Below are 27,320 nucleotides of genomic sequence, written 5' to 3'. Positions count from 1 at the left end.
CATTCCTGGTGCAATATCATTTATTTATTTTATTTATTTAACATTTTTCTATACCGAACTTCATGACAAGCTTCATATCAGACCGGTTTACATCAAACGGGGATTAACTGAACATTACCATATAACAGGAAGGCCGAAGCGCAGTTACAAATAACAGGACCCACAATTAGTCTCTGGCTTACTCTTCACATCATAGCATCCTTTTGGTCCCATTCTAATGCTCACTTGCATTACTAGTGTCATACGTTTACAGTTAGCAGGCCAATTAGTAAAATGTCAGCAGTTTAAATTGATTTAAAAATTCATTCAGTCTAACAAGAGAAATAAAATTGAATTACACAACCCAACATTTGATCTTCCTTTAATTTTCAATCTTTTAGGCTTGACAGCTGCCTGGAACTTTTGATTAAAACAGATCGTTTGCCAGAAGCTGCCTTCTTGGCTCGAACGTATTTACCACATCAGGTTTCAAGGTAAGAGGAAGAGTGTTTTTTGGAAGCCAAGGTGGATTTTTTAAGAGTAAAAAAAAAGAGTATTTTTTTATCTTATTACCCTTTTATTACTTTTGCAGGGTGGTTAAACTATGGCGAGAAAATCTTTCCAAAATCAATCAGAAAGCTGCTGATTCCTTAGCAGATCCCACAGAATATGAAAATTTGTTCCCAGGGTTAAGAGAGGCATTTGCAGCTGAACAGTACTTGGTCCAAACCTCTGATGCCTTGCGACCAGCTAGGGAATATCCACTTGTCACTGTAAGTAACCTGAAGGAACAGGCAATCTTATAAATATACTTTGAGGATAAAATGTAGTAGAATAGGGGAATTTGTCCTCATTGCTTTCTATTCATATCAGCATCTCTTTATGCAGCTTGATAGAGTATACCACTGCAAACCAACATCGGAAATAAGCATATTCTGTTTAAAGAATATTGTAAATATGACCATTTTTATTTGGGTACCAGATTAGTGATATTGGGAATCCACCCACTTGTATTAAATGAGCGCATTTTCTTGTAGCCAAACGAAGAAAGAAATGTGTTAGAAGAAGCCAGAGGATTTGATCCAGTAGAAGTTAAAATAGCACAGGTCAGTGTCATGATATATTGTAATCTGTGTCTGGAGTGCCATAATAGGATGCAAGGCATTCATACTTCTCACTTTTATCTTTTTTAAGCATTCTGAGGAAGAAGCAATGCCACCACCAGCAGCAGCAGCCACCCCATCCCCTACAACAGTACAAAAACCACCAGTCGCACTACCAGAGACGAAAGATGAAAAGGTGAAACTTTTCAGTTCTCTCACATCTAAGTTAATAAACCTGCATGTCTGAAATTTAAAATCTTCATTTGAAATTATACAGGGATTAACAGATTTTTGTCCAAGTGAGTAAGAACAATGAGGGCAAAACCAAAGTCATTTCCATGGGGCAAAACCCTGTTTTACCAGCAAAAATGAGCCATTTTATTATTGCCTGCCCTTTACATGGGTAAAAATATGCATTTGTGTCAGTAATACATGCACTTTTACTTGCATAGGTTTTCCTAGGGCAGGATTAGGTTGGGTGACAACTATGAGCAACTGGTTATTATGCGTTAATGTTCCTCCACAAAAAGCAGGCTCAAATTTGCTTTGATTATGGCTAAACCCTGTGGGTAACAATTACTTGCAAGGTTTGCCAGACAATGGCTAATTTGATTACCCTATATATCTGCGTCGGTAAAGACAAATTGGGTTTCTTACCTGCTAATTTTCTTTCCTTGAGTCTTACCAGACCAGTCCAGATGCATGGGTTTTTTCCTCCTCTAACACTTGTAGCGCAGATAAAAGCATTCATCAAGTCATTTTTAAAACTCTGGAATGTTTAAAAAAAAAAAAAAATTGTACTCACTAGTGGAACTTTAGGATTTTCAAATGGTCCTCCAGGCTCTGATTCTCTGTGGGCTGGAATATTGCTATTCTTTATATGTGGGGCTCCCTCTTCAGCTGGTTCAGAATGCCACAGCTCCTATATTGATGAGATGGCAGTTCCCTGTACGTACCGGATCAGTCCAGACTCCTGGGTTTTGCCTCCGCACCAGCAGATGGAGACAGAGCAAGATTTGACTGGCTCTGCCATATATACCAGGGTGCCACCCACAGTCAGCCAGTATTACTCTGTCTCCAGCAGATGGTCCAGGTGCAACACTCAGTCTGATTTCTTAAAAATAAAAAGGGGAGATAAGATAGAATAGGTTTGGTGTTTTTAGTTAATTTGAATTAAGTTCTTTAAAAAAAAAAAAAAAAGGGGGGGAGGTCGTGAGGGGACCATACCCCCTGGTTCTGCAGGCGGCTGTGGCTAAGGGTCGCGGGCCCTACCTGTGCCTTGTAGGCAGCCCAGCTTGGGGAGATACCGGGGAGCCCAGATCACTCACCCCAACCAGACCGCTTCAGGACCCGTCGATGGACAACGGAGCAGGTTAGGTGACTACACTCCCTGAGGTCGTGCAAGGTGTCTGCTTCACTATCTTATGTACGGGTTTGGAAGATTTTTGAGTCATTGTGCGTTGAGCGTCAGATTGTTCCTACTCGGGCGTTGATATCCAGTGTTCTAGTTTTCCTCCAGGACGGTTTGACCAAAGGCTTGTCCTGTAGTTCCTTGCGGGTGCAGGAGGCAGCCCTGGGCTGTTTGCACTGTTCTATAGATGGGGTCGCATTGGCGGCGCATCCTGATGTTTCTCGGTTTCTTCGCGGGGCAAAGCATTTGTGCCCACCGGTGTGTTCTCCATGTCCATCCTGGAATTTGAATGTTGTTCTTAAGGCTTTGTGTGCGCTTCCTTTCGAGCCGTTGAAGAGAGCGACTATGAAGGACCTCATGTTGAAGGTGGTATTTTTGGTAGCAATTTCCTCGGCGCGTCAGGTCTCTGAATTGCAGGCGTTATCATGCAGGGAACCTTTCTTGAGGATCTCAGATTCTGGGGTTAGTTTATGGACTGTACCATCTTTTCTTCCGAAAGTGGTGTCCTCTTTTCATTTGAATCAGTCAGTGGAACTTCCTTCGTTTTCCGATTTGGATCGGTTGAATCCTCTTTCCAAGGATTTGAGAAAATTGGATGTTCGGAGGGCACTTCTGCGTTATCTGGAAGTTACTAATGCTTTTAGGGTCTCGGATCATCCCTTTGTTCTCTGGAATGGACCAAAGTGGGGTAATAGGGCCTCCAAGAGCACGATCGCCCAGTGGCTGAAAGAGGCCATAAATTCTGCTTACTTGCTTTGTGGAAAGCCTTTGCCGGTAGGGCTTAAGGCGTATTCCACTCGATCCCAGGCGGCTTCCTGGGCTGAGTGTCATCAAGTTTCTCTGCAAGAGATTTGCAGAGCAGCAACTTGGAAGTCGTTGCATACTTTTGCACGACATTACAGACTGGATGTGCAAGATCCGAGCGGGGGAAATTTCGGGGTAGGCGTGTTGAGGAGCGGGCCTCTCCAGTTCCCATCCCTCGTAAGTGCAAGCTCTGTAGATCCCAGGAGTCTGAACTGATCCGGTACGTACAGGGAAAAAGAAAATTAGGTCTTACTTTCGATAATTTTTGTTCCTGTAGTACCAAGGATCAGTCCAGAGTCCCGCCCCGCTGTGTGTGCATAAAAGTTGGGGAGAGTCCGCTATTGCTATTTGTTTTTTTTTGTGTCCTGTGATCTGCGGATTTTTTCTGCTGTTCGTGCCCTTATTTACAGGTTTGCTTTTCTTGTTGGGGTCAGTGATCCATATGTTCAGTTGCATTTCCTGAAGATAGTTTGGTTTGAGAATCATTCTGCTTTGACATTGCGTAATACTGGCTGACTGTGGGTGGCACCCTGTTATATATGGCAGAGCCAGTCAAATCTTGCTCTGTCTCCATCTGCTGGTGTGGAGGCAAAACCCAGGAGTCTGGACTGATCCTTGGTACTACAGGAACGAAAATTATTGAAGGTAAGACCTAATTTTCTTTTATATGTTCTCGCATGGACATCCCTTTTGAACTCCATTCGTTGCCCATCAAGTAGCGAATCCTTCACAACTTGCCTCGACCATCTTTAAATATTTTCTTGGCAATATTGGTTGCCGAGTGAGCTCACTCTTCAGGATTTACAGGCTTTCTTGGTCTTTGAGATCAGAAGGTAAATACCTCCTAGAAGTGCCATTGATAAAATCATCCCATCTGAATATTACAAGGGACAGCATTCTCAGCAGCTGGTCCAATTTTTTTGGAATTCCCTGCCCAATGTCATCCAGGCCCTGGTCTGAGAAAAATCTTTTAAGAAAGCCTTAAAAGCATATCTATTCAAAAAGACATTTATAGTACCTTAAATAGTGAGCTATTAATCGTTTTTCCTTGGCAGAGATTTTTTTTTCTAAATGTTTGTATTGTCTTGATTCGTTCATTTTTAATATGTATGTTTTTACTCTGTAAGCCATTTTGAACCTTTGTGACGAATGTGGGTTATAACTTTTAATGAAATGGAGACAGAATGAAAGCTGCTAGAAACAGCCTACATAAACTGTGCCACCTGCAGCATTTCAGTACTTCTCCCACAAAGCGAAACCATCAACTACCCCAATACGAGCAGGAGTGATAAAGAATTTTAAAGTTAACCCAAACTATTACTTAATCCCCTTATTCTTCTTCGTCCAGTCAGACCAGGTGAGACCAGTGGGTTATGCATGTCAACCAGCAGATGGAGACACAGATCAATAGGCTTGCTGATGTCACTGCTTGTATTACCTCTATGCTGACATCAGCCTTCCAGTATTCTCTGTCTCCAGCAGATGCTAGGTAAGCATCCAATGCTGTAACCCAAGATCTTTTTCAACTCGCATTTAATATTCCATCACAACATTCTTCTACCAAAAAATCTATCTCTCACTACCACAATCCCATCCACCTGACATCCACTCCCAGATTCCATATTCTCATCACGGTACAGTCACCTCTTTTCTTTTTCTTTCATTTTATAAAAACAATTTTGTTTTCGCTAGTATTTAGCTATTATTTTTATGTATATTTATTCTTAATTTTATTTTCATTGTTTTTATTTATATTTGTAAACCGTTTTGACAAAACTCTATTTGAAAAGCGGTATATAAATACTTTTTAAATAAATAAATAAATAAATAAATAAATAAAATAATTAGACCAGGTAGACAGGAAGATTTCTAGTGGGCAGCTCCTGAAATGACAGATGAGTTCTCACGCCCTCAGTTGATCATAGCCTTGACTCAAAGGAGTTGACTCTTGTTGTTGGCAATTCCTGAGGTGACAGAAGTCTTCCTCCCTTGGTGGAGCACCAGTGGGAACCAGAGGGCTACTAGTGTAAGTACTTGGAGCCTCTATTCCCCTCTCCCACCTCCTTGCTCCCCTGAGGTGCTAGCTTAAAGCTCTCTTCCTCAAGAGAACTCTTCCGGGTTCCAGAGGTATCCCAGCACAAGTCCTTGGTAGTTCTGTTTCCATCTCCAAGGTGAAACCTTAAGGGAACTCCTCTGGGGACCAGAGAATTACCAGTGTGATTATTTAGTAGTTCCACTCCCCCCCCCCTCCTTTTTTCCACTTCTCCTCTGGTTTTTTAGCTGTCTGGTGGAAGAGTCACAGCTGCTTGTTGCAGTTTATGAAAGCTTCTTGTAAAAAAAAAAAAAAATAAATAAACCAGCAAGAATGAGTCTTCTCCTAGGGCAAGCAGAATAGTAGTCCTCACACATTTATTTATTTATTTATTTTTAATTTTTATAGACCGAAGTTCTTGTAGGAACTACAAATCAATCCGGTTTACATACAACTTTTAAATGCCCAAAAAGAGTAGTGGGCTTTACATAGAACAGTTGATCAATAAAACAGGTAACAATAGAACTAACAATAAATTATGGAACAAATAGAATAGATAACCAATTAAACATAGTAATGTAGTAATAAATATTATATAGAAAAAAATATATATATATATAAAAGAGATAGAGTAAATGGAGTGTGAGTAAAGTATAAATACAAAGATGAAAGAGCTCAAAAAATAAGGTACAGTTGAAAAAAATTGTAATAGGAAAAAACAGTGAGATAACCCATGATTTGGGTTAAAAGACTTGATTAGGTAGCATTAGATATCTGGGAAGGCTTGACGGAAAAGCCATGTTTTTAGCTTTTTTTTGAACTCCTAATGACTTGGTTCTAGTCTTAGATCTGGGGGGAGCGCATTCCATTGGTGGGGGCCTCCTGAAGATAGTGCTCTTTTGCTCAGTGATGATTTTACCTGAGGGGCTTGCAATGTGCCTTTGTATGCGCTTCTAATTGGTCTGGATGAAGTATGAGGTTGGAGTTGGGTGCTTAATATGATCGGAGCAAGATTGTATGTTGCTTTGTGAATAATTGTGAGCACTTTATAGAGGATCCTGTGGTTAATAGGAAGCCAATGTAGGTTACGAAGGATTGGAGTGATGTGATCTCTTTTATTAGAGTTTGTAAGTATTCTGGCAGCGGCGTTTTGAACCATTTGTAAGGGTTTGATGGTATTTGAGGGTAGACCGAGAAGGAGGGAGTTGCAATAATCGAGCTTAGATAGTATGATGGATTGAAGTACTAGCCGGAAGTCAGAGAAGTGAAGGAGGGGTTTTAGCTTTCTGAGGACTTGCCGTTTGTAAAAGCAGTCCTTTGCGGTATTGTTTACAAACTTTTTTAGGTTTAGATTGTTGTCTAGCCAGGCTCCAAGATCCCTGACGTCTGGTGAGAACTTGCTAATTGAGTTTGGGTGAGAGGAGCTTGAAGAGATGGTGAGGGATCTTGGGAGATAATGAGCATTTCGGTTTTGTTGGCATTCAATACTAAATTGAGGCTTGAGAGTAAGTCTTTAATTGGCTGTAGACAGTCATTCCTCATTTAATTGGCTGTAGACAGACACATGGGTTACATCATCGGATGGAGCCCGACACGGAAAACTTATGTCAAAGTTTCTGGAACTTTGACTTGGCATACTGAGCATGTCCGTTTTGGGGGTCAGTAGCGCTTCAGGGAGGCATTGTTACGGGAGCTCTCTGCCCTCTTAACGGCCAGAGAGGTTGAGCCTGTCCCACCAAAGCAAAGAGGGCATGGATTCTACTCCCAGTACTTCCTGATTCCAAAGAGAACAGGGGACTCTGTCCCATCCTAGATCTAAGAGCCTTGAACAAGTTTCTCAAAAAAAAAAAAGTTCAAGATGGTTTCCCTGGGGACCCTGATTTCCTTCCTGCAAAAAAGGGTCTATCTATGCTCCCTCGATTTGAAGGATGCATACACACATCAAGATCTTCCCAGGCCACAGGAAGTATCTCAGATTTGTGGTGGGAAAACAGCACTTCCAGTACAGAGTGTTGCCGTTTGGACTAGCGTCGGCCCCACGTGTCTTCACGAAATGTCTGGCCATGGTGGGGGTGCACCTTCACAGACTAGGAATGCATGTTTTTTTCCCATACTTGGATGATTGGCTGGTAAAGAGCACCTCTTAGAGGCCGATCAGTCTTTGAGCTTGACCATCCGGGTGTTGGTGTCACTAGGGATTGTCATCAACTACCTAAAGTCCCATCTCAGCCCATCACCTTGATTGGATTTTATAGGAGCCCTGCTAGACACGGTCAGGCAAGAGTCTTCCTGCTGCGATCCAGGGCGGTCACCTTGGTGTCCATAGCAGCAGTAATTCAACAGCGCCAGCAGATTTCAGCTCAGCATATATTGAGGCTTTGGGCCACATGGCCGCTACCATCCATGTTACTCCCTTGGCGTGCTTACACATTCGCAGAGCCCAATGGTCCCTGAGGTTGCAGTTGTGCCAGGCCATGCAGAGCCTCTAGGCTCACATCCGAGTCACTCCGTCTCTCCGGGGCTCTTTGTACTGGTGGCAGGCTCTCTCGAATTTGGAGCGGGGAATATCTTTCCAAAATCCTCTACCCAAATTGTCCTAAACACAGATGTGTCTACTTTGTGGTGGGGAGCTCATGTAGAACGGCTCCGCACCCAAGGCCTATGGTTCTCCTGGGAAGCACGGTTTCAGATCAATTTTGTGGAGCTCCGGGCAATCAGGTACGCTCTATGGGCTTTGTGATCAGCTGTCCAGCAAAATTGTCCTGATACCATATCACAACTTGGTTGTCTGTATGTCAACAAGCAGGGAGGCACAGGGTCGTACCTCCTGTGTCGGGAAGCAGTCTAGATCTAGTCGTGGGCCCTGTCCCATGGGATGGTACTTGGGGCTATGTATCTGGTTGAAACGGAGAATGTGATAGCAGACAGGTTGAGTCGTGCCTTCAGACCCCACGAGTGGTCTCTGGACCCCAGAGGGTGACAAACCAGATCTTCTGCCTCTAGGGGAGCCCGGATATGGACTTGTTTGTGTCCCCATGCAACGGAAAGGTAACTTAGTAGTTCTTCCTGTACAGGTCAGACTGCAAACCAGCCTTGGACGCCTTTGCCCAACATTGGGCAGGGGTCTTCTATGTGCGTATCCTTCGATTTCTCTAGTCCACGAAGACTCTTGAAGCTTTTAAGTATGTTAGAGTTCATTTAAGTGCAAATGATGCATACTACCAAGATGTAGATGGTGCGCCCATCTCTGTACAGCCAATAGTTGTACGCTTCATGTGGGGCCTGTTTCAATGAAGCCTCCCCTAAGGCCTCCTGCTGTGTCTTGGGACCTCAACGTGGTACTAGCTCAGCTAATGAAAGCTTCTTTTGAGCCACAGCCGCTCCTGTGACCTGAAGTACCTGACCTGAAGTCATATTTTTGGTGGCGGTCACTTCACCACGCAGGGTCAGTGAGCTCCAGGCCTTAGTGTCTTATCTACTTTATACCAAATTCTGTCATGATAGTCTGGTATTGCGTACACACCCTAAGTTCCTATCTAAGATGGTGACGAATTTCCATCTTAACCAGTCAGTCGTCCTGCCAACATTATTTCCCAGGCCCCATTCACAGTTTGGATTGCAAGAGAGCCTTAGCCTTCTGTCTAGAGCGGACAGAAGCCCATAGACAGTCCACCCAATTTTTCATTTCTTTTGACAGGAATAGGTTGGGAGTTTCTGTTGCCAAACAGACACTATCCAATTGGCTAGCAGACTGCATCGCCTTCTGTTATGCCCAGGCAGGACTGCATCTTGGGGGTCATGTCAAGGCTCCTTCTGTCAGAGCTATGGCAACGTTGGTGGTCCACTTATGAGCAGTTCCCATGGAGGAGATCTGCAGAGCTGCAACATGGAGTTCTTTCCATGCATTTGCCTCTCACTACTGTCTGGATAGAGATGGCTGACATGATAGTAGGTTCGACCAGTCTGGAATCTCTGAGGTGTAGAACCTCAGAGATTCCAGACTGGTCGAAACCCATTGTTTGGGGTTCAAGCTGTCTCCCCACTTTCTTACCAACAACACTGTGGTTGTTGTGCCCATTGGCACCTGATTGATGCTTGTTGGTCCACGTTTTGTGTTGGGGAGCAGCCTGTAGCTAGGGATTCACCCATGTGTGAGGACTACCATCCTGCTTGTCTTAGGAGAAAGCAGAGTTGCTTACTTGTATCAGGTGTTCTCCTAGGCAGCAAGATGGTACTCCTCCAAAAACCCACCTGCCACCCCATGGAGTTGTGTTTTTCCTATTTTTTGTTTCAATTTTTATCGTAATTCTATGTTACGAGACTGAAGAGGGACTCTATGTGGATGCGTGGAATAGGGCATGCTGGGAAAGCTCAGTATGTCAAGTCAAAGTTCCAGAAACTTTGACATAAGTTTTTCGTGCCGGGTTCCATCCGATGACGATATTCATCTGTGAGGACTAACATCCTGCTGTCCTAGGAGAACACCTGTTACAGGTAAGCAGCTCTGCTTTTTACCCAGATGTCAGTAGCAGCGACATTTTATTTTGGGGGGGGGGGGTTGGGGGAGCTTGGCAGTGGTGGCATAGAACGAGAAATGCCCGTGCATGATTTGCAATGAAAGGCACTAGGAAATGGCTTCTGGGGAGAGTAGAATTGTAGTTGTGCCATATTTGAAATGAGGCACAGAAACAGTAGAATGCAGCAATTCTTAATATCCTGCGGACTTCAGGCATGCTTGTGGGCAATGGGGTTTTTGGGTTTGTTTTTTCCACTGCAGAGGACGGGGCCTTGGTAGGTACGGTAGCCATCTTGGAGTTGCATGGTTCGAAGGAGGAGAAGTCCATTACCTGCTATTAATTAAGTTGACTTAGATAATAACCACCGCTATTACTAGCAATGGTAACATGGAATAGACTTAGTTTTTGGGTACTTGCCAGGTTCCTAAGGTCTGGATTGGCCACTGTTGAAAACAGGATGCTGGGCTTGATGGACCCTTGGTCTGACCCAGTATGGCATGTTCTTAGGGTGCCTCTGGGGTTGTGCCTGTTCCATTGATTTGGAATTTTTGCAGAAAGGTTTTTCTAAGGTGTTGACACTAATACGTTGTAGCTGCAAATGATGGATATCTCTCGTTTTAAAATAGTAGTGTTCACAGGAGGCCACTATCTAGTTAACTGGAGGTGTTAAGCATATTAGATCTCTACTCCAGATTTCAGTTTTGCTTTGTGATCTAAACTTAGTTGATTCTTGTAAAAATTGCAGTTTACTCCTCTTAAGGCTATTTCTTCAGGCTATTTACATTGTCAATGGATCTCTTACTTACTGTTGTAGGACTCTGAGGGTTTCTGAGTTTCAAGCACACTCTGGTAGAGAGTCATTCTTATTGGTTGCATAGAAAAATGTCCAGACTCAATCAGTTCCCTTCTTTCTTCTGAAAGTCGTTGCAGATTTTTGTTTTGTATCAGTCGGTCTTTTTGCCTTCCCTTAACGGGCTTATGTAGTTTACTCACTCTTTTTCATTTCTTGGACATGAAGAGACATCTGTCTCAAGGTCACTAGTGCCTTCAGGTGCTTTGCTCATTTCTTTGTACTGTATGGTGGAACACAGAAGGATGAGGTGACCTCTAAGACTATGATGGCACAATGAATTAAGAAGTAGTTTCAGTACCTTATGTGTCTTCCAGCATACTGTTGCTGAGGCAGGTCAGGCTCATTCCACAATGGTGCAGGCAGTTTTTTGGGCATAGTGGAGATTAGTCCTTCCTTGGAAATCTGTGTAGCAGAGATGCAGTTGTCTTTGCATACCTTTTCTAAGCTTTACTGCCTGGATGTCAGAGCTTGGGGAAAAGTTTTTTTTTTGTCTTGGCAGTGTTGTGTTGGGCTGGGGCAGCATCTCACTGTTCCGGCCTGGTCTGACTGGATGAAGAGGAAGGTGAAATTAATTCTTACCTGACAATTTCCTTTCTTTTAACACAGATTAGGCCAGGGCTCTCCTTATGCTGCTGGTGTCTTGAAGAGTTTTTGCAGTCTGTGCCTTGCAGGGGAGTTTACTTGCAGACAGCTAAGTGGAATTGAAATACAAGATGAATTTTATACTTTGCTGCAGGTGCATTGTTTCTGGTTTATTGTTGAGAATTCTGCCTGTGCTTCTGCTTCCTTGGTCCTGTGGAAGTCCACTGGTAAAAGAAAAAAAAATCTCACTTGAACCAATACTAAGGTTGATAATTGATGGAATTAAGTTTGTCCTCTATTAGCTTGTTACAGGAATGCTTGCATGCTGGTGTCAGCGCAGAGGTATATAAATAGTGATATCAGTGAGCCTGTTTGTCTCCATCTGCTGGTTGGTGTGCATAACTCACTTGTCTGGCTTGACTGTATTAGGAAAGGAAAAATATCAGGTAAGAAGTAATTTCTCCATAGAGAAGGTCTGAAAACCAGAAACAGTGGAATATTCTATAGTCACGAAAATGCTTTATACACATAGAACAGGGTACAGGCCAGCTGGACTCAAGGAAAGAAAATTAACAGGTAAGAAACACAAATTTTAGGAACATAAGAGGTTGCCATACTGGGTCAGACTGAGGGTCCATCAAGCCCAGCATCCTGTTTCCAACAGTGGCCAATCCAGGTTACAAGTACCTGGCAAGTACCCAAAATTTAGGTAGATCCCATGCTACCACAGCAGTCCAAATGCATAAGATGTACCCAAGCTACTACTAATCTGAGAAGGATCCTGAAAGACCTGCTCTCAAGATACCTGTCCTAAAGAAACCTGCATCCCTAGTTCAAAAACAAACCTATAATGCTTGGAGAAGGTATGCAACAAAGACTAAGTCACTGCTTTGCAAATGTCCTGTGGCAATACCAACTGATACTCTCCCCAAGAGACTGCTTGAGCCCTTGTTGAATGTGCCCTGAGTCTCTCGGGAACCACCAGCCGCATGAAAATGTATGCCAAAGCAATAGTCGTAATCCATCTGACAATATGGAGTTGTTCTGTTTAACTGTTTCCTGTAAAGCCCTGGGCAGTTATTTAAGGCCTTTGGCATTTTTCTGTTCCATGTAAACCGGATTGATTTGTATTTCCTACAAGAACTTCGGTATATAAAAATTCAAAATAAATAAATAAATGGAAGCCTTAGATGCCTTCTCTGCGTTCTTGTGACCACTGAATAGCATGAAGAAATGGTCCAGTCTTTGGAAAGCATTAGTCACCTTCAGATACCTTAAAAATATCCTAAGCACATCCAAAACATGGAGTTCCTAAGACCTATCTCCAGAAGTAGACTTCCTGAAGAATAGCAGTTCCACTATTTGGTTCAAATGGAATGAATAAATAATTTTAGGAAAAAAAGATGGAACCATTCAAATCGAAACCCTGTTCTCTGAAATTTTAAGAAAAAGGTCTCTGCAGGACAAGGTCTGTATTTCCAAGATATGCCTTGCCACAGATCAATACTAGAAAAACTCTTCAAATTAAGGTCCTTAGAAAAGCTTCTTTGATGGGATCACAAAAGGCCTTCAATACCAAATTTATTCCAGGAAAGGAATAATTATCTGATCGGAAGAAGCCTATATTATCCTCCCTTCAAGAGCCTTACCACATCCAGGTACTCTTTCCCTCTATATCACTAAAGCGCTGCCACTTGCATCTTGAGCAAATTTAATGCCAGGCCCCTCTGTAAACCTTTCTGCAAGAAGAGGAGAATTGCTGGGCCCAGAGCCTCAAATGGGGAAATCTCCTCTACATACCATTACTCAAAACACCTTCCAAATACAAACATAAGCTAGAATGACTCTTTCTAGCTTGAAGCAAGGTGGAAGTGTCCTCCTGTGAATAACCTTTGTTCTTCAGCTTCATGCAAGAGCCAATCCGCGAGAGAAGTGAACCATCTGTTTCAAGAAAACCGGACCCTGGTGGTGTAAATCCTGAACTTCAGTGGTTCCTCTATGCCGAGTGTTACCAGATCAGTGAACCAAGGCCAGCTGGGCCACAAGAACCACTCAGCCCCGATGCCTCTTTAGCTTCTGGATAATCCTTCCTATCAGAGACCAAGGGGGAAAAAATGTACAGTAGTCCTCCCTGAGACCAAAACTGCTACAAGGCATTCAGACCTGCTGACCCCAGCTCCCTTCTTCAACTGAAAAACTGAGGCTGCTTAGCATTTGTTCTCAACACCATCAGATCTATCTGAATATCTTCCCACTTGGACAGGATCCTGGAGAATGCCATGTCTGACAGTTTCCATTACCAGGGATATAAAGTATGCCTGCTTGAGATATCCACTTGGACATTCTCCACTCCTGCAATGTATAACACAGAGTCTTCAGATGATTTTCCGGAATAAGAGACTCACCTCCAACAATACCGCTGGACTTCTGGTCCCCTTGCCAGTTTATGTATGCTACTGCTGTAGCGTTATCCATCACACATCAACCCCTTGACCAAAAGGAGAAACTCCAGCAAGAATCTTCTGATTGCCTTACCAATTGATGGACCATACTGCTTCCAACATGCTCCATCGACTCTGAGCTGTATGTCCTTGGCAGTAAGTCCCCAGCCACTTATACTGACATCTGTGGTTACCACTATCCATTCCAGAATCTCCAAATTCACCAAGAAAGGCCGATCCTGACCCTCGTCATAAGGGGAATTTGATCTTGTTATTCTGAGGCTGAGAATTCTTCTATGAAAGGAGAGACCCTGCAGTGGTCACATGTATTCCTGCTCACAGAACCAAATCCATAGTTTGACACCATTGATACCAGAACTTGCAGATAATCCCAGGCTCCAGGGGCCTTAATCCGCAGTATGTTGTGAACCTGACCCTAGAGTTTGACCATCCTTCCTGCCATTAGATACACCTTTCTTTCTTGAGTATTGAAATAAGCTCTCAGATATTCCAGCTTTTGAGGGGGTCGATGCTTGCTCTTGGGAAAACTCACGACCCAATCCTGTTCCTGTAACAGCTGGATCACTCTGGAAATGGAGCGATGACCTTCCTCCTCAGACCAGTCATTGAGACAAGAATGAACCCATACTCCTTCACTGCGGAGATGTGCTACAATTAGCATAACCTTGGAAAAGGTTTTTGGCACTGTTGCTAAACTAAACGAAAGAGATTGAAACTAGGAGTGACTCCCCCACCTCGCCAGTACAGCAAATGTGAGGAATCTGTGCTGATCACTCCGGATCAGAATATGCAGATAAAATTCTAAGGGGTCTTCTTTGTGCTACCGCGATCACTGAATGAAGTTTCCATATGGAAGTGAAACACCCTTAAGATTGTGTTTAGCTTCTTCAAATCCAGAATGGGACTAGATGAACAGTCTTTTGGGCATCACGAAGTAAATAGAATAGCGACCAAAATGCCATTCTCTTCTTGGCACCGGAACCACCACTGCCAGTTGGAGAAGGCGAGCCAGAGTAGATCTTACCACTTCCCTGAATGACAGGGGGATACCATGAAGGCATCCACTTCTAGGCGAGCAAATCCTAACGTGTAATCATTTCTTATTATAGCAAGGACTCACTGGTCAGTTGGAATTTGGGTCCACACCCCATAAAACTGGGACAGTCATCCTCCAATCTACAGAGGAGAATGAACCTTTTGAACCTTATTGGGAACCCTTAACCCCCCTGTGCTACTTCCAACACTGTTTCTTGTGCCTCTTTGGCTTGCACGAAAGGGCTGAATTTTATTCCCAGACTGCCTCTGAGAAGAACTCTTTCCCAGCTGGTAGCACCTTTCCTCCCTAAATTTAAATCTGTTGGGAACCCCTTTGAGTTCCATTGGGCTTATTCTCCAACAGCATATGAGATTTTGCTCACCCAAATGCTTTACTATCTTCTCCAGGTTTTCTCTAAATAGAAGCTTTCTCCAAAAGAGCAGTTTTCCTAGATGTGACTAGGATCAGACATCTGCTGCCCAGTTACACAACTTCAACAAATGCCTGGCTAATACTGAGGCCCCTGTACTTCTTGCTGAGGCTCGATTAATATCATAAAGAGTATCAGCTATAAAGGTGAAACCACATTCCAGCCTTTCTATCTCCCTTACTGTCATACCTTCCTCCGTATCGCCCACTGGATCTGCTGTGCCCAGTAAGATATGTCCTAGACATACAACTACTACAAACTGCCATTCTGAGAGCCAAGGCTGATACCTCAAAGGTCTGCTCTTGGATTACTATCTTCCTATCATGGGCATCTTTCAGGGCCACACCCCCTGCGATTGGGATTGTCATCTTCTTTGTGACTGCAGACACAAAGACGGCTAAAGAGGTTAGAGCTGTTCAGCTTGGAGAAGAGATGGCTGAGCAGAGATATGATAGAGGTCTACAAAATATTGAAAAGACTTGAATGAGTAAATGTGAAATGGGTATTTAGTCTTTCAGATAATAGAAGGACTAGTAGGCACTCCATGAAGTTAGCAAGTAGCACATTTAAAACAAATCGGAGAAAATTCTTTTTAACTCAACACACAAACTCTGGAATTCATTGCCAGAGGATGTGGTTAAGGCAGTTAGTGTAGCTAGATTTAAAAAAGGTTTGGATAAGTTCTTGGAGAAATCCATAAACTTCTGTTAATAGCATGGAATCTATTTAATGTTTGGGTACTTGCCAGGTATTTGTGACTTGGATTGGCCACTGTTGGATCCAGGATACTGCGCTTGATGGACCCTTGGTCTGACCAAATATGGCATATCTTATGTTCTTATGACACCAAAAATCCACCTTAGAAAACATTAACTCCAAAGCATCATGAGAGAGAGGATTCCATTTAGCCATGATTCTGCCCACTTTTAATCCTGCCTCTGGAGTCTCCCACTCCATAGAGACTAAGGGCCTTCACCACCATATGGAAGGGAACGGCCTTAGATGGGCCTCTGAGAATTTCCAGAATGGGGTCCTCCCTCCTGGGCTGGTTCCATCTTGTTTCCTTATTTCCAACTTCACCAGAGCTTGAGTAATCAATGCTGGAAACTCCTTTCTCTTAAATAAGAGAATTACTCTGAAGTAATCACCATCCGTAACAGGGATTTCTCCTTCCAGTGCCTCCTTGTCTGGTTCACTTTCCATCTCCTCCTTGGCAGTAAACACCCTCTGAGAGCCATTTCGAAATTCCACAGATGCTATTTCTAAATCTGGCTTCGATTCCCACCTGGCCCATTTTGCTCAAGTGTAATCAGAAGATACTCCTGAGGAAGCCCCAGGTGGGCAGGGTCTGCTTAAAAAAAAAAAAAAGGCTTGGTACACTAGCACCATAAACTCCACAGTGGTAAAGCACCGATGAGCTTCCCCAATCATTCTATTGCCCCCTCTCCCCCACCGACTTTACTCCTTCTGTTAGGGTGCACTTGTCCCCGCTGTGGGGGATAGCACTGGTAGCTCTGAAAAGGTCACCCTGCTGGCCCCAGTAGTGCAAGAGATAGCATCTAAAATGGCAGCCATTCCTGCCCTTGCCAGTTTTTCTCCAGCAGGGCTAACCTCGGAAGAAACAGCCAACTTGTTTCCTGAGGGCTGTTTGCTATTCTCACTAGGGAGGGCATCCCCCAAACAGCCCTCCCCTGGTGCAAGTGCAGAAAAAGCCTTGATGGTGCAGCACTCCCGCAGTGGCCACTACATGCAGGACACCTTTTCCCGCACTCTGCAGGAGCGGCCATACTGGTTGAGCTTTGTGGCTGAATTAAAAAATAAAAGAAAGCTGCTGCTACCCTGTCTTCTTTCTGATGAGTCCCAACAATATCTGACTGCTCCCACATTGCTGAAGAGGCAGCCTCTGGCCAACCGATTTTCATTATTTATGCCTTTTCTAGCTGTTCTCTCTTTAAAAAAAAAAAAAAACTCTACTTTCCAAAGTACAACTTAGATACTCCCCTGCTTCCAGAGGCTTACTTGCAGGGTCTTCCTTCTACCCCAAGACTTCTCCCAAGCAGCTCAAAAGGGGAAGGTGGGGCCTAGAGAAGAAAGAAGGGAAAAGGGAACCAATACAACTGGCTTTCAGACCCCTCTCATCAACAGGATCAAACAAGAGAAGGACTACGGACATCCCCCCCCAGCTTGTCCCTGCTTGACTGGGGGAATTGTTTCAAATAACCTAACCACGTCTGGGAGTAATTTGCCTACCTGAATCTTCAGACCACACATTTGGCACCTTTACCATCTGCTGGAGACTAAGAAATACTGAAATGCTGCTGGAGGAACAGTTCTTTATGTGTAGGCTGTTTCCAACAAAGCTTTCATTTTCTGTCTCTATCTGCTGGTGGGGGATGATAATTTAAGGAGTAACACTAATCTAAATATCCAGCTTTTGCTTGTTTCATGGTCTTCATCAATTGGTTGCAGCCTAGAACAATTAAAATACTGACATTTTAACTCAGTTTGGATTTCATAGCTTGGTAGCATTCACATCTTAGTATATACTAAAAATCCATAGTCTTTGGCTCTAGGTCTTTAAGCATCTACCCTGAAGACTTACCTACCATTAAACTGAACATTATTCTTTAAATCAGCATTTCAATCTAGCCATTCAGAAGTCATCAAGGTTGAATTACTTTCTCAGTGGGTATCAAGGACTATACGCTCTTGAAAAGTGCAAATAACTTTGATAAACAAGTTGTTTGCTCTGTAATATTTTGCAAGAGATACAGTGCTTTAACGGTACTCATATGGAATCTCAAAATACCCATAGTAACCTGGACAGGAAGGAGTTATTTGAAAGAGGGAGTATCAGATGCCCAAAGGCTAGGCACACACTATACAGAGTTAAACTGCAGACATCAATCAATAACTCCTCAAATATACAGAGCTCTAATTAGGTGAGAATAGAAATATTTTTTAAAATGTTCAACTTGCAAATTTAAAAAAGTCCTTTTTAACTGATCTGACTCCTATGAAAAATGCTGTTTTCTGTGCTTATGCAAAGGCATAAGAAATGTCATCTCAATCTGAGTGATTACTTTGCCTATCCATGTCTTGACAATGGCTGCTGTTTCTTCATAGCTTGCCTCAGGAAATGGTTTATAACAAGTTCTTAGCTAGCATAGCTGTTAAGATGGCCAAGCTGATCACTTGTCGTGTCTTAGTGAGGTCTTCATTTTGCATCATTCAGACCAGAGAACAAGTGACCAGCTCAACTGTGTTAACAGCTATTCTCCTAGGACAAGCAGGATGGTAGTCCTTACACATGGGTGACATCGGATGGAGCCTGGCACGGAACTTTGATCTCAAAGAATCTAGAACTTTCAACACGCCCCACTGAGCATGTGCAACCGTAGTCATCACCCTGCCCCCCCTAGGCAGAGTTCCAGTCTCTTTTTTTTTTTTTTCTTTCTGCAGAGCCGTTTAGTTATAGGAGCCATGTGTTCATGGGTTCAGCTTTGTTCTCTTCCTCTACAGTCTTTTTTGGGAGTTTTTTAAGAGCTGTAGGTGCTTTCCTTTACCTTACAGTAGTTTTCTTTTCTCCTTTCCTCTGTCTACCATCCGCATGGCGGGCCTTAGTCCCTGTGCAGTCTGGCAGAGTCTTTCTTTCTTACAAAAAAGAAAAAAAAAATTCATACTGCACCTGCAGTTTAGCTTCTGTGTCCTCTCCTTGCTTTGTCTGTTTTTGTACCTTTTGTCTGATGACAGGAGGACAGACTGAGTGCAGTCCAGGGGTGATCCGCATAGGCCGCAGAGCCTGGGAACTTGCCCAAGTTTTACCTGGGTAGGAGTTCCATGACATTACACCGATCAGTTGGCATCGATGGCGGTCAGACAGTGAAGAGATCGAGGACTATACCATTCCTGTGGTGGGTGGAGAGCTTATCCTCCCCATACTCAAAGGAGCCAGTCTCCATGGCAGGAGCCCTGGATGACACAGTCTTCCCTCCTGATTGCCAGTTATGGCAGAACAGTCTCCCTGGGTGCCCAGTAACAGTTGCCCATGCACATCTGTGACAGGACCGTGTCGGGGGGCTGGGCTTGCCATCGAGCACCATGGTCATCCTTGATGCCATCGAGATGCAGGGACTCCCTTGAGGTCATCGCGGCATGGAACTGCCCTCAGTACCATACGGGGCATCGATATGGCGGAGTAGTGGCTGGCTTCAGGGACCAGGTCTGCCATTGGGAGCCGTGGTTCCCCTCGATGCTGTCTGTGATGACCTTGTTGCTGACACCCTTGCTGCTTTCAATTTATTTATTTATTTATTTATTTTTAATTTTTATGTACCGGAATTCCTGTATAAGATACAAATCAATCCGGTTTACATGAAACGAAAAGTTGCCCTGGTCTGGTAGGTCCGACCGGGGCATTTTACATGGAACATTGAACAGTAACATTAGCAATAACAATAAACTATTAAACGTTTCCGTATTTTAAAAAACAATTAGCAGGGTTAAACATTGCAAATTAACGGGAGAACAAAGATATTCCATATTTTGTGATTTAACGAGGTTAAACAATGAGCATAATAATTGCAGGATGAATAGCAATAAATAAACTCAATATGACTTGAGAGTAAAAGGAATAATAATAAATAAATATACATATATATATAGTAAAGGTGATAAATGACAATTAAATAACTTGAGAGTAAATAAGTATAGTATTAAAATAAATATATATTGTATTGGTATTAGCGACATTAAATACAAGTTAACATAGGTTTACTGGTGTGGTTGTAAAGAAAGGGGGTAGCAGGGGGAAGGAGGGCAGAATCGAAGGAAGGCAGGGGGAATGAAGGCAGGAGGGATGAAGGAAGGAGGGAAGGTGGTGAGGGGAGGTAAGAGTAAGGGATCTTGAGAATGAGGGTAGGTGTCCTGACAAGTAGTCCATGAAGGGACCTGAAAAAGTCACTGGAGGGAACTGAAAAAAGTCCAGATAAGTCCCCTAGTTTGATTCTGGAAATGGGAATGCTTGCCTGTAGAGCCAGGTTTTTAACCTTTTTTTGAACTCTGGTAAACTGGGTTCGAGGCGAAGGTCTGGGGGGAGAGCATTCCATTGGTGTGGTCCTACCGTTGAGAGTGCTCTTTTTCTTAATATTGTTTTTGCTGGAGGTGCGAATAATGTGCCTCTGTAAGCGCTTCTGATGGGTCTGGTGGATAAGTGTGGACGGAGTTGAGTTTGGAGTGAGATAGGTGCGATGTTGTGTATTGCTTTATGAATAATGGTGAGGGTTTTAAATAGGATTCTCTGTTTGATGGGTAGCCAGTGGAGGTTGCTTAGAAAGGGGGTGATATGGTCTCTTTTATTGGTGTTTGTTAGGATTCTGGCTGCGGTGTTTTGTACCATCTGTAGAGGCTTGATACTGTTGGCGGGGAGGCCGTGTAGGATTGCGTTGCAGTAGTCGAGTTTAGAAAAGATAATGGATTGTAGAACAAGGCGAAAGTCGTTGAAGTGAAGGAGTGGTTTTAACTTTTTGAGGACTTGTAGTTTGTAGAAGCAATCCTTGGTGGTGGTATTTATAAATTTTTTTAAGTTCAAGGCCTCTATGCCATCGATGCGATGTTGCCATCGATGCAATGTTGCCATCAATGCTGCGGTGCCATCATTGCCGTGATGGCCACAGTGCCTTCAGTGAAGTCAATGCCACGGTGCCCTCATTTCTATCAAGGTGTGCGCACGGCCATCCTTGAGGCTTTCGAGGTAAGTGCCTCGATGGCCGCAGTGCTCGGAGCCATTGATGCCCGCGATGGTCACAGGGCCATCGATGTCCTCAATTCCATCGAGGTGCGTGCATGGCCAACCCCAATGCAGACGGGATATGTGATGACAGGCCTTGAGGCAGTTGAGGTGCGTGGCCTCTGCCACAGCTCTCCTCTATGCGTGGCTTTGATGCCATGGCCGCCCTCATGGCAGTCACAATGAGTGGCCACACTACCATCTCAAAGTGCGGCTTTGATGCCGTTGCAATGCAGAACTACCCCGCTGCCATCTGTGCATTATGCGCCATCAGGGTATGGGCCGCCATGGAGGCCATCGGGCACATTGGCCACCAGTGCCTTTCGTTGCTGCTCTGACATTGAGCACCACCAATGAGGTGCTGGGATTGCCACTGGGCACCCTAGTTGTCCTTAAGGCATCATCCGACAGAACTCATGAGAGCCAGCGAGTACCACTGAAGCCCTAAGGAGAGAGGGATTTCCATCTTGGATGGATCGAGCGCTGATCCGGGACCATCGATGTCAGTGATCTCAGGATCCCTGAGCCATTGGGTTCAGCCCTAGCCGCTGGTGAGTCACCATTAAGCTCGCTGCATCAACACCCTCGGAAAACAGATGAGCCAAGAGGGACAGTCAAATGCGCTGGTGGTCATCTGTTCCTGTGGGCATTGATGTGCTATGTTGGGGCTGCAGAGCCTCTGCCTGAAGGCACCCCTGGCATTCCTTGTACCACCGGTCCATCAATGCCTTCGGGAACTGGGTGCTTCATCAGATCTAGGTCCGCGAATGCCTTTGGTGCCGAGGATGGCACTACATTCATTCAATCTGATCCTGATTTGGTCAAGTGCTGTCAAAGTCCTGTGTGCCACGTCGTTCTGTGCCCTTCGATGGTACGCGCAATAGCACTATGGGCTGTATGAGCTTAGTCACTACTGTGGACACCAGTGGATGTTGTGGATAGAGTGGGACATAACCACAGGGCTCCATGAGCTATTTCTGATACAGTTGCAAGGGGTGTGTCCAGCCTCTTGGAGCGTTCTCAGAGGATGCCACCATGGCATGCCACCTGACACTATGCCATGCCCAGTGCACCAGTGGTCCTGGGAACATTGTCGTCACACTGTTCCTGTTTACTTCACTGTGAGTTACTGTGACTATGAAGAGCAGCATATGCGGTCTGGTACGGCAAGGCATCTACTCTGTGCACCTCAGGTAGTGACAGGCAGCATTCTCCCTCTCCATGCAGTTCCTGCCAAGCCAAGGATCTGACATTGTCACGTCATGGTCTTGGCTTCCTTGTCAGTTCTGCACTGCAAAGTGCTGGGAAGCACTGGCGGAGGAGGCGTCATCACACACTGTTTTTTGCCTTTTGGGCAGTGCATAGCCACCTACTCCAGCAAGTGGATTCCCTTGAGTAAGTACTGTTCAGTGTGTTTCTCAGTGAAGGGCTCATTTTCCTGTGTTTGTGTGTGTGTGTGTTAGTGTGTGTGTGTGTGTGTTAGTTAACCCTCGTGGTGAGCACAACCGGTTGTGCATCTAAGCCCCAGGACTACTACATTCCTGAGAGGCGTGGGCACTGGGAGGGTAGTGTCGGGAGTCCTCTTCTCCCTCAGAAGAGGAATATGTCTCTTGATCCGTCCTGTGTCCTGGACCTCTTTCATGGGGAAGCCCCTAAGTTTCCATTTCTGGCATGTATTTCTATGAGCCAGAGTCTCGATTCTTGAATTGGAGAGTCTCTTGGGGGGGCCAGGGAACAGAAGAAGCGGTCGTTGGACTGTTTTTGCTGGGGCTCCTCAGTTGATTACTGTGACCCACCCTTCTGAGGGTAGTTGCCAGTGGTGGATTGGTCGCTTTTGAACCTCAGTGATCAGTGATTGTACCTCAACTGTCCTCAGGAGAACTGAAGTTTTTTTGGGAGCAGGAGGTCCCGATTCCCATTGCTCCTCTCCCTTCCAAAAATGGAAACTCAACCGTGTTCCAGGATAACCCTTGTAGGTGTCCCTCTGGATGCCCAGTTGTCCACCCCTATGAGGGGTGTCCCTCGTTGTCAGTTTTTCTGGGAAAGGGAGTTCACCACTTCTATTGGCGGTTACTCTCTGTTCCTCACAAGCTTAGAGAGCCAGTCGAGCAGTAGCGCTTTCCTTTGGTTGTTCTCTGGCTCAGCAGGTCATTTTCGCGAGGGAGCCTCTCCAGAATGGCTCCCAGGTGAACCTTAAGGGTATCTCCCGTCCTTGATGCCTGCTGAGCTCAAAGGGCTGTTCCGGTCAGTCATTCTCGCCTGCAGGACCCTGCCTCAGTGAGAGGGTTTCTAGTCCCTCTAATTGGAGAATATGCCCTTCAAACTCTCGCCATATCCATGGCTGAGGGGGTTTGGGGGATGAGGGACCCTGCAACATAGGTGTGCTCTTGGATGCAGTGGCTTGTAAGCTTTACTTCCCCATTTTGGAGATAACCCTGTCTGCAGACAGGGGAGTCCTGGTTCATGCACAGATGTTTCTTTTACTGAACTGCATGCTCCCTTGGGGGGAAGTAATTGCACTCATGGAAGGGGAATTAATACATTTGCCAGGAGCTTGACAATCTGTTCCGAGATCGCCCTGGCCATACCTTGGTGCCCTCCAGGGTTTCCGGGCCGGTGTAGAAATCCTGTTCGGGTTGCACTGCAACAACTTGGCTTCCTGTCTTTTAGTGGAGTGTTTTTGGATTTCTTCCCTGGGGCATTTGCTTTCAGTTCAGCTGTTGTTACAGGCAGCTGAGGTTCTGTCTCAGTGGGTAACTCCCTACTGGATTAGGCAGTGAGTTATTTGCATGGGGTTGGGATATACCACCTAGTGACTTGGGGCTTCCCCCAGCATTCTAGCTGTCAATCGCTTTGTGTTCTCGTTCCCTCCGATTTCCGGCTGGGCTGGAATGTCGGGGGAAGGGAGAGGAAAAGTTAAGGCATTCGTGATATGTTTTAGTGTTTTCCTGCAAGGAAAAGATACATCATCTTTTTCCTTGTATTTTTTGCAAGGCTCTGGCATGTGCTGCCTTTAACTTTCTCCTTTTACTAGGTTGCCCAAAGTGCCTTCCTGCACACCTGATGTTCCTGTGACAGGATAGTTAGCCCTGCCCTTGACAGCGTGTAGATGAGTTTCATGCCTGTTTTCTCCCTGCCTGGGATTTAGGCTAGCGATCTATTCAGATCTTTTGCTTTGGAACGTACAGTCTATCGTGGGCCCTGCCGTAGTTGCTGATTCTTTTCCAAGAGTTGCTTGGGTTTTTCTGCCCAATGTACCTCTCGCACATGGGCACACTTCTGCAGAAATATTTGTCCTTCGGATGTTAGTGGACCACAGTTTCCTTCTGGAGTTTTTGGTTGTCTTCTACACTGCCAGAAACTATGTGGTCTTTGCCCAAGAGTCCTTCTCTTGTTACATCTCTAGGCTTTTCCTGAACTCAGGAGGTTCTAGGCCTAACTCATTGTCGGGGTTTCTGATCTGATACCCTGCTTGTAATGTTTCTGTGATGCGGAGTATGTCTCAGCTCGCACTCACGTCACTCCTCTGCCTTAGGCACCCCTGCTACGCATAAGGGTTTTGTGTCTGTCATCTATGTGGTTTTTCTTGTGAACCCAACTCTCTCCAGCCTGGACCTCTTCTGGGTCGGCTGTCTCACAGGCAAAATGGAGACAGGTAGTGCTTCTGCACTGTGCGGTTTCCCACTTTGTCCTGCTCGGACAGCCCTTAGCTAGGGTTTCACCCATGTGTGAGGACTACCATCCTGCTTGTCCTAGGAGAAAGAGTTGCTTACGTGTAACAGTTGTTCTCCTAGGACAGCAAGATGTTAATCCTCATGAAACCTGCCCGCCTCCCTTGGGAATTGGTTTCTTCATGAATTAGCTATATCATGGACTGAGTGACGCTGCCTAGAGGACAGGGTGATAACTACAGCTGCACATGCTCAGTGGGGAATATTGAAAGCTCTAGATTCTTTGAGATCAAAGTTCCGTGCCGGGCTCCATCCGATGATGTCACCCATAAGTGAGGACTAACATCCTGCTGTCCTAGGAGACACTTGTTACAGGTAAGCAACTCTGCTTGCTCCAAATAAGTACTTTTTGTTAGGCAGTATCTCTTGAGGAAAGCTATTCCTAAAGTGCAGTTGTTGTCTGGATACAGATAGGTATAGTAACCACTCAGATTGGGATGGTGTTTCTTATGCCTTTGCATATCATAAACAGCATTTTTCATAGGAATCAAGTTGATCATTTAAAGGATTTTTATTTGTTTACAAGCAGAAAACCTTTTCAGAAAAGTTTCTGTTTTCAACATGGGAGTTTTGTATATTTGAGGGGTAAATGATTAATACCTGTAGTTTAGCTCTATATAGAGGATCTGATATCACTCTTTCAAACAATTCATTCCTGTTCAGTGGTTTTTTGAGATTTCCATTTGAGTACCATTAGAGCATCTCTTGCTAAGATGGAAATGATCTGTAATATTTAGGCTAGTTACAGATGTAGCACACAAACCTGACTTCTGCCTCCTTATAAGGACCAATCAACAAGCTCTTTCCCAGAGAGACTGTTCTATGCTAGGCCCAGCAGGGTTTCCAGAGTGCTATTGTACCTCAACTTTCAATTAATGAAGCTCTTAAAGTTTATTTCTTTTGCAGTGTATATAACTCTACACATAGGTAGTTATACCAATTATGACTTTATTTGGCTTTCATTTAAGTAAAGAGAAATTCTTTGTTTCAGGCTTTCCTGGAACTGGAGGAAGATTTGGATAACATGGACCTGGAAGATATTGATACATCAGACATCAACCTTGATGAAGAGTTCTCAGACGAGTGAACAATTTTTTTTTTTTTTTTTATTATTTAAGCGACCAAACTCTTTTTATTAAATTCAGATCAGTATGTTCCTAGTTCTTGTACTTTCCACACCATGAAGGATGGATTGACATTGCATCAATATGGACTGTGTTCAAGCTGCAGAGCTAGCATGAATGTGTGGGTGAGGATACTTGTGTGCAGGATCCATAAGCCGTACAGACCTCTCTTGTCCTTCTGCCACCGAGGGCTGTCAACACAAAAATAAAATTATGGTTCTAATAAAGTTTTCTCTTAACTCTTGCTTACCAACAGAAGTCATATATGAAGTGTTTTGAAAACCCTGCAAGTCTATCGAGACATTGCAGGATAGGCCGTGTGTAGTATTTGTTGAAATTCAATTGTTCTTTCTTAAAGAAGTTAACACATTGTTTCAATCTCCTTCATTCAACAACTGAATAAAATAGACCAGACAATTAATTTAAGTATATTTTGATGCAGATACTGAAGTTTGAGCCCAAGTTCCTTTAACAATTCAAAATGTGCAGTAGTAAGTATTCATTTATATAAAAATGGCAGCATAATAAATTTTAAAAGCTGACACTGCATTGATTTGGGTATTTTCACAACTATGATTACATGAACTAAGAATTGTAACCCAATTGCTGAAATAGTTTTTACAGGTTCTAAAATAGGCTTCTCTCATCTGAATCCTACTTTCTCCTTTTAAAAGAAGGAGAAAATTAAACAGTGTTGTTTAACAATGTGGAATAATTTTCAAAAGCATTTACATGCTTAAAAATGAGTTTTATACACGTAAGAGGGCTTTTGAAAATTGCTACAATAGTATGTTACATTTACACTTGTAATTCCTTTGAAAATTACCGCTCCTTTTTGTTGAGGTATGGACTTCTTCCCAGATAAAATGCAAGTTCAATAACTTTTCATGAAATGGCAAAAACCAAAGGTGTTTCCAGCAAGGGTACAGGTGAGTACACCCAGAGAAGATAAAGGTAATAACAATAAAGTGAGACACAAGATTAATAACTGCTACACAGTTAAGTTTCTGCTTCTAGGATTTTTGGTTGTCTGAAATACAATTTAAAATCCTATTTTGCATTAATGTAAACCTTCCTATTTTGAAAATTATGATTCAAAGCCCTCCCACATTTTCTAGGTAACTTCTTCTTTTAATGATGATATACATATACTGCTGTATAGTTGTACTGACTGCTAAAACCTGACATTTCATTGCTTTAAGTTTGTCATTGACAAAATAAATATTATTTTACAAAAAAAATCACGCCACCCAAAGCGCCGCATTGACCTTTTTCAGATTCAGAATGGGGTGAAAGGTATCCTTCTTTCTTGGAACCACGAAATAGATGGAGTACCTTCCTTGTACCTGTTCCCATGGGGGAACAGGAACTATCATCTCCAGGCATTCTACTCAATGCAGCTTGTGCCTCAAAGCGAGTGTCGCGCTCATCAACTTGCCGGACTTGTTGGACATCATGGCAAGAATTT

The 27,320-nt window shown here is 44.0% G+C and overlaps 1 protein-coding gene across 1 annotated transcript in view; it reads left to right on the top strand.

Moving 5' to 3' along the window:
* COPB2 (coatomer protein complex subunit beta 2) overlaps positions 1-26,399 on the top strand; it is a 125,782-nt gene extending 99,383 nt beyond the window's left edge. The window contains exons 18-22 of the mRNA XM_029616068.1: positions 381-473; positions 572-752; positions 1,017-1,085; positions 1,174-1,278; positions 25,720-26,399. Of these exons, the coding sequence (XP_029471928.1) occupies positions 381-473; positions 572-752; positions 1,017-1,085; positions 1,174-1,278; positions 25,720-25,815 (544 nt within the window). The 3' untranslated portion in view covers positions 25,816-26,399. The remainder of the gene's footprint in view (positions 1-380; positions 474-571; positions 753-1,016; positions 1,086-1,173; positions 1,279-25,719) is intronic.
* Positions 26,400-27,320: the final 921 nt, after the last annotated feature.

This window comes from Rhinatrema bivittatum, chromosome 9 (genome assembly GCF_901001135.1).
Source record: "Rhinatrema bivittatum chromosome 9, aRhiBiv1.1, whole genome shotgun sequence".
In the NCBI taxonomy this organism is placed as follows: domain Eukaryota; kingdom Metazoa; phylum Chordata; class Amphibia; order Gymnophiona; family Rhinatrematidae; genus Rhinatrema; species Rhinatrema bivittatum.
The sequence above is the reverse complement of the archived record's forward strand: the minus strand, read 5'-3'. Positions and strand labels throughout refer to the sequence as shown.